The sequence below is a fragment of the Phoca vitulina genome, unplaced genomic scaffold, assembly GCF_004348235.1.
Source record: "Phoca vitulina isolate PV1807 unplaced genomic scaffold, GSC_HSeal_1.0 scaffold59, whole genome shotgun sequence".
In the NCBI taxonomy this organism is placed as follows: Eukaryota; Metazoa; Chordata; class Mammalia; order Carnivora; family Phocidae; genus Phoca; species Phoca vitulina.
The window spans coordinates 7941976-7949664 of NW_022589762.1; the positions used below are offsets into that span (position 1 = coordinate 7941976).

The following is a 7689-nucleotide window of genomic DNA, read 5'->3' on the forward strand; positions in this document are numbered from 1 at the left end:
AGAGAGGAATCCAAGGGGAGGGTGTGGGTGTGGAAGGCAAGATAGTAGATCAGTCATAGAACATTGAGCCTGAACAGAACGAGTTCTGTGGCACAGAGAAATGAAATAATTTGCCCGAGATCACACAGCGAGGCAGCAATAAATGACTCCTTGAGCAATGCTTTTAGCTCTGCCTTGCTTGTCTGCTTAGGTCAATGAATACCCACTGCTATTGTTATGTGCACGAAGAAAGAGAAGAGTAGGTGCTGGCTCTCAGCAGTCTTATAGAACAGTGGATGAAAAGGCCACACGGACAATACACACACCTCTCCCCACACACTGTCCGTGGAAGAGACATATTGTGAGACAGGCTCAGGAGGGATGCGCACATTCGCATGGAAGGAAGACTGCCGTTGATGCTTAAGTAGACCCTCCTCCTCCTGGCTCATCTGTACCATCAGTAGGGCTGGGGAAGCCCTACTGAGGCTTGAATGGAGGGGTCCACCAGTGCTTCACTAGTGCATGAGGAGGACGGGATGTTCTGCAGGGGATCCGGGGCAGGTGGGTGGAGGCCTCTCAGGCAAGGGGGAAGCATGACCCCAGGGCAGGGGTCAAGGTGCTGGCTGATTTTGGCATCCATATGCAAGAAGAGTGAGGACCAGGGGGGTCGAGGGAAAGTGGCTGCACCTGCAGCTGGTGACCGGAGGCTTCTGGAAGCCTAGTGGGCAGGAGGAGAAGTAGCCGTCCAGATTCCAGCACAGTCTGGGATGGCCCACTTGTCCTCATGGGGATGAGGGGGCCACAGGATTGAGGGAGAGGTTCTGGTTCTGGAGCCCTGGGGCAGATGTTTTATCTGCCTGAATAGCCAAGGGAAAGGCGATACTATCTCTAAATCTCTGGTCTCACTTAACACTTTGGTATAAATATAAGCCACCCTGTGACCTCAGAGGCATTGGCAGTGATGCCTTATCCTTAACTGTAGAGTATAAGGCTTTGTCTCCAGTTAAGAGAATTTCAATCAGCAAGTGAAGAGGTAAGAGATAACAAAACTAATAAAAGCTAAGATTCATCAGTTCTTACTCTATTCCAGGCATTATGCTGAGTGATTTTACATGGAATCATCACGAAATTCCTTGGAGGAAGGAAATGCTCTTGGTATTGCTTTGTATGACCAGCAAAGGTGTCTTATTTACTGAAGTGGTTTATTTAGTGGTTGGATATGCTCACACAGCTAGTAAGATGTGGCAGTTCGACACCAGAGCCTACTCCCCTGACCTCTGTGTAATATTTTTCCCAATTTTGGGTGTGATTTTAGGTTGATCTAGAACTTCTGAGGCAAATGATTTATCCACAAACTCATTGGCCTGGCTAGGCTGATGACCCTCTGCTTGGGCACTGGCCATGGGGGACAGAAAAGAGGCTCCCAGGGCTGCCCCTTTCTCTAGGGGCCAGAACAAAATGGAGGGCAGAGGGAAGTGAGATGGGGGACTAGGTAGGCGGAGGAAGGCAGGAGGTTTACCCCCAGCTAGGTGGAGGGCCAGGAAGTCCTTGAAAGAACAGTGGTCTCCTTTTTCTTGCTGGAAGGTCAGCTCCATCTCAGGCAGAGGCCAATTAAAATCCAAATGCCTTTGGAATCTAAATGGCTTCTGGTGAGGGTGGGTATACAGTGTGGAACTTGTCTGCTTAGGTCAATGGAGACTAAAGGATCCTGTTGGCTGAGATCTAGACGAGGAGGGGGAGGGCCTGATGGATGCTGATTCTGACCCCTGGTCAGACAGGGCCACTGCTTGCACCCTTGGCCTCAGCAGTTTTGGCTCCTTCCTTCCTTCCTTCCTCTCTCTCTCTTTCCTTCCTTCCTTCCTTCCCTCTCTCTCTTTCTCTTTTTCTTTCTTTCTTTCTTTCTTTCTTTCTTTCTTTCTTTCTTTCTTTCTTTCTTTCTTTCTTTCTTTCTTTCTTTCTTCTTTCTGTCTGTCCTTCCTTCCTTCCTTCTTTCTTTTTTTTTTTTTTAAAGATTTTATTTATTTATTTGAGAGAGAGAGAGTGAGAGGGAGCATGAGAGGGGAGAGGGTCAGAGGGAGAAGCAGACTCCCCACTGAGCGGGGAGCCTGATGTGGGACTCGCTCCTGGGACTCCAGGATCACGACCTGAGCTGAAGGCAGTTGCTTAACCAACTGAGCCACCCAGGCACCCCTTCTTTCTTTCTGCCCTTGACACAAACCCAGGTCAGCCCATCAGAGTCCCTCACAGAGCTCCCTGATTTGGCCATCAAGTTTCCTCACTGGATACCCTTTCAGGTCCTGCTATACCTGCAAGGTCTCCCCCATCCTCACCTGTCCATAATCATGGATATAGCACTAAGATGACTCCAGATCAGTCCTTGGGGGCCCTGATGGCCTGGGTGCTGCTGTGATTGAGGGGGTTATAGCCCAGGGAAGTCAGGGGAGACATCCCAGAGAGCTGAGTGGAGGTACTGGAGGTGGTTCTCAGGCTGGGTAGGAGCAGCAAGCTCCAGAAGAGGAAGAACCCGTGGCAGGGAGAGGCAGAAGGGAAGGAGCAGGCCATCCTTAGCTATATCAGGAACTTCTGACCTCATACTGACCTTTGGGTACGTGAGCCTAGACCAGATATAGTTCTTGCCTCATGGGGGATAACATTTGGGTTGGGGAAAGGGGTCAAATGGCGAGGCCTCTGCTCTCTCTTGGGATCCCATGATTTCCAGTGGCTTCTGAGGGTCCCCTGCTTCCAATAAGGGGTCCAACCATGTTATAGGATGGAGCTCCTGGCTGGGATGGCCTTTGTGCTTTAGAATTGAGGAATTTCCTGCTTTTGCCTGAGCTTTCTTTTTAACATTCAGGTCTGGGAATGTGGGAGATAGTGGCTGAAGGGAGAGGGGGCATGGGGAGGGGTACCTCGCTAGACTTTGCTATATCAGGCCAGCAAGGCGGGGCAGAGGATCCTCCCACACAGGCTCTGTCCCCATCCCACACTGAGCCCTCTTCTCCATGACTCTTGCCCCACAGGACTTTTATTCTGAAAGGACCAACGCCCCTGGAGGTGGGGAGGTGTCCAGAGGCTGGAGCTGGCTCTGACCCTGAACAGGCCCTGCCCTCTGGGCTCTTTTCCGGCGTATTCTGGGACCCTTAGGGAGGGGCCATGCTGTTCTCACTTCTCCCTCTTATCCTCTGCCCCGCCTTGCTGGCCTTCAAGCAGAGGATCCCTACAGCCAGGCGTGTCAGTCTTCTCCCTACTGTTGCCTTCACACCCCCATGTCCCTCATCTTCCTAGCCCTTGGCCTTGTATTTTCCATCTGTTTCCCCTTTCAATCTTTTCTAGCCTTCTTGCTGCCTATCCTTCCCAAAGCAAACACGGAGGCTAGGTCACTATTCCGAAGCTTCATAACCTCCTCCAACACTAGACAAAGGTCTCACCCTGTCCCATCCCACTTCCCCAAAATGTAGCATGGAAATATAAGATAGCCAGGATTCACTCAGACATTGGTACATGTGGTCTGTTGAACTCTGTGTGGGTGAGGCCTTGCCTTGGGCCAGGTTCTGCTGAGCACATGCGGCTTTCTTGAGAATAAGGACAGGAAACAGACAAAAGACTCTACCAGTAGTTCCTGTTTAAATTCTTGAACCCCAGTCAAATTTCCAAAAGTTCTACCAGGACAAAATTCTCACTTGTCCCCAAATACTCAAAGCTTAGTTCTTTCTTAGATGGAAAATAAGGGACCAAATGAACTAAAGAGAGTTGAGATCCATTGTTCTCAAGGGGTCTTTCCCCTTTGTCCAGTTCTTTCATCCAGGAGGCCAGACCAGGAATTGGATCTGAGGCCACTACTGAGCAATGGAGTGTGAGGAAAAAGGACTTTGGCCCGGGGGCTGCAAGTTATAGATTAACATGGGGAGGGGTGAGGAGAGAACTGGAGGCAGAGTAAGCGGCCTGAGAAAGGGACTGCTGACCTGGGACAATCTGGGCTTGAAGGGTTATGAGCAAGAGGAGTCTGGGGACCAGTGCAGTCTGGAGGGGCCCTCAGCTCTCCTCTGGCTACTTGACCTTCCTGAAGACCTGCTCGCACACTGCATCCCTTGCAGTCAGTTCCTGGGGACAGAGTAGGAATAATGAGGAGAGAGAAAGAAGGTTCTTACCAGCCAGAGTTCCTTTCTCTAGGTCCCTGAGCTCTGTTTAATCCTTCACGATACAACAGCTAGAGCATCTGATGTATGGGGAATTGTATCATTGTCCCACACCTTCAACTTTTCACCCCCGAGGAAGGAAGGGAGCTGGGTCACGGAATGTGAAATGGCTAGTCTCCATCTTTGGTCAGGATTTATGGACATTCATCTGACTTGTAACCAAGGCCCACCTGGCCCCTGTATTTCTTCCTCTCTCTACTCTTCCCAGGGCTTTTGTTTTCTTTTCTTGGTTGCCCTCCTTGGAGGGGGGCAGGGAGTAGAGTAGGGGACTGATCTGATTTGGGCAAGGGGATGAGTCCTAGCTGGAGGCCCCTCTCCCAGTCCTCACCCAGCTTACCAGATACAACTTCTCTCCCTCCAGCCAGTGTCTCCAGCCTCGGTTGGGGACCTCCCCTTTCTGCACACATACCAGCTGCTCCTCTTCCCAGGTTACAGTGGTCTGTAGGGAAAGCAGGAACAAGGGAAGATTTGGGGGCAGAACACCCCAAATGCATCCAACTCACTCTGGCTGGGCTGCCCCCCCCTTCACACCACAGCTGATACGGTCTTGCTCCAGCCCCTTCATTCTGAATAAGATGACTGCTCTGAGTCAGCAGGACTCCCCTCCCCAACTCCCAAAGGCCACTGAGGGGGGCCCATAGTTCGTCTACAGTGACTGCTAGGGCAGAGCAGGGATGGAGCAGGATAACCAGGGGCAAAATTGGGGGTGGGTGGGTGATGAAGAACAAAGACTTTGTCCTTTGGATACTTCCAGCTGGACTGGAGGGTTTTTTGGGAAAGAAGAGGATTGGTTGGAAGTCCCATCAGGGAATCTCTTTCTCAGTTTCAAGGACAGCTGAAGTGTCCCTGAGAGTGAAGGATCACCCTCCCATCTCTGAATCAGAGTGGGGTGGGCCTGGGCATTCCAACCAGCATTTATTAAACCCTCCCATAGGATAGGCCTGCTAACCAAGGAGCTCAGACTCTTGGTCAGACAGAGCAGAAAACAGGTGCCTGTGATGCCAGGCAAGTGTTGGGCATGGGAATGGGGAGGCAAGAGCTGAGTCTTCAAGGAAGTGAGGAGTTAGTTAGATTGGAGACACTGGGCAATTTCTAGCAAGGAAAGGAACAGCATAGACGTAAGAAAGAAGGTCACATGGTTGTAAGGGGCTCTAAACTAGAGTGTTTGTGGGAAAGACCCTTGTATGCCACAGACCTCATCTGGAATGTAAGGGATTGTCACTGAGAGGGTTTCATTCATGATCACTTTTACATTTTAGGTAAATCCTTGTGGCTACAGTATGCAGAGTGGGTAAAAGAAGGATTAAGACTGGGAGGCCAGATTCAGGCACCAGGCGAGAAATGAGGGCTTGAATGAAGGTGGCACTAGAAAAAGGCTAGGAAGAATCAACAGTGGAAATATAATGGCCCATAAACACAAGCCACATTAGAAAATGCAAGATTCCCAGTAGCTGTGTTAGAAAGGGAAAAAGAAACAAGTGAAATTAATTTTAATGATATATTTTATTTAACCTAGAATATCCAAAATATCATTTCAGCATGTGATTAAAATAAAAATTAGTGAGATGTTTTACATTTTTTTGGTATTGTCTTAAAAACCCACTATGTATTTTACACTTTTTTTTTTTTAAAGATTTTATTTATTTGACAGAGAGAGACACAGTGAGAGAAGGAACACAAGCAGCAGCAGAGGGAGAGGGAGAAGAAGGCTACCCGCTGAGCAGGGAGCCTGACGCGGGGCTCGATCCCAGGACCCTGGGATCATGACCTGAGCCGAAGGCAGACGCTTAACGACTGAGCCACCCAGGCGCCCCTGTACTTTACACTTATAACACACCTCAGTTTGGATTAGTTGCATTTCAAGCATTCAAAGGCCAAATATGGCTAGTAGCAACCATACTGGACAGGAAGAAAAGTTATAAAGACTTCTTGACCAACTAGATGTGGTGTGTGTGTGTGTGTGTGTGTGTGTGTGTGTTGGGGTGCAGGGGTAAGGGGACAGAAGATACTGCTCTGACTCCCAGGTCTCTGGTCTAGCTGGTTATTGCCATTAATGAAGACAGTAAATATAAAAGCAGGAATAGTTTGGGTAGGAAGATAATGAATTTGGCTTCGAGCTTGAGGCATGCAGATGGAAACGTTGTGTTGGCAGATGAAAACTCCACTGTGGAGCTCAGGAAGCAGCTCTGGCTGGAGAATCCATGTCAAGGACAGTTTATAGATGGAAGCAGAAAGCATGGGTATAGATGATTTAGCCCATGTTTTCCTGAACAGACAAAAGAGAGGAAGTCAAGAACAAAATACTGGGGGAAACCCCAGTTAAAGGGATTAATAGGAGAGCTAGGGTCTGCAAAGGAGACCAAAAAGAGGGCATTAAGAAGCAGAAATAGAGGAGAGTGGACTCATAGAGGCTAAGGGAAAAGAGACTCTGCAGTGACCAACAGGGTCACAGGCTAGAGGGTGAGCAAATTATTTCTTCTTTGGACTGAGGGTGACCTGCCCTTTTTGTCCTTTTGGCTGGCAATAAGAGGGGGCAGGAGAGAGCAAGTTGGGGGACTGTTATCTTGGGGACTCTGCAGCCTGCTGTAGTGATCACTTTTCTCTGGCTCTGGCTGGGAAAGGTCACTTCGTTTTGCCCCAGATTGTTAAGAGGCACCTACCTGCTCACCCACGTGCCCTCCCCGAAGCCCGAGGAAAAGTACCTGGCATTTTCGTCCATCCACGATCCTTAGATCCTCCTCAAACTCAACTCCCACCTCGAATTCCAGAATGTAGTTGTGGAACGTGCTGAGGGTCTTCACTATCATGTGGTTGCCCTGATGATCAATCTCCTTGTCTGGCTTGAGCAGCAGTGCTATCTTCCGCAGAGGCATGCTGATGTCTGGGGGTGGGGGGCTGTCTCTTAGCGGGGCTCCTACAAGCCAGCCAGGGGCTCCCCCACCTGCAGCAGCACCACGGGGCTGTGGGCTGCCCCTTAGCTGGGTCTGAGACTGTAGACCGACTCTTCCTACCAATGCCCTGGCTAGAAATGGATCCCAAGTCAGGTGCCACCACCTGAACCTTTCCACAGCATCCAACCCCAGCAGTCCCTTTTCTCAGTGGGATAGAGACAGGGAGGGAAAGGGGAAAGGGGGAATGAAAGGGGTCTGGGAGGGTGAGGCCATTACTTAGGGCTTGCAGGTAGTTCTCCATGTTCTTCTGTGAGACAAAGCGGTAGTAGCCGGTGAGGTTGGGAGGCATTGTCTGGGCTGGCCGAGATGCAGATGGAGATTTCAGGAGAATATAGCTGGCAGGGTGTGGAGGGAGTGGGTGTTGTCTGGCAGGTGAGGCTGAGAGACTCCTGGCCAGCCTAGACACACACACACACACACACACACACACACACACACAGAGAGAGAGACTGTGTAAAGGTCTATGCTTACCAGCATTTTTATAGGGCTGGGCCCTGTTGCAATAAGAGTTCCTACCAGACTTCCTCCCTCCTCCCATAATGAGTATGGGGCTGGTGCCTGCG

The 7689-nt window shown here is 50.1% G+C and overlaps 1 protein-coding gene across 2 annotated transcripts; it reads right to left on the reverse strand.

Moving 5' to 3' along the window:
• Positions 1-3739: 3739 nt before the first annotated feature.
• On the reverse strand, positions 3740-7564 carry RBP5 (retinol binding protein 5). 2 transcript variants are annotated; one of them, XM_032391055.1, is made up of 4 exons: positions 7343-7564; positions 6878-7056; positions 4513-4614; positions 3831-4080 (listed from the first exon to the last, which is right to left on the reverse strand). In XM_032391055.1, exons 1-4 carry the CDS (start codon positions 7413-7415, stop codon positions 4027-4029), a joined length of 408 nt encoding a protein of 135 aa, XP_032246946.1. In that variant the 5' UTR covers positions 7416-7564; the 3' UTR covers positions 3831-4026. The 2 variants fall into 2 exon arrangements, with proteins under 2 accessions (XP_032246948.1, XP_032246946.1); XM_032391057.1 differs by lacking the exon at positions 4513-4614 and having other exon boundaries at positions 3740-4080.
• Between the last annotated feature and the right edge of the window lie 125 nt (positions 7565-7689).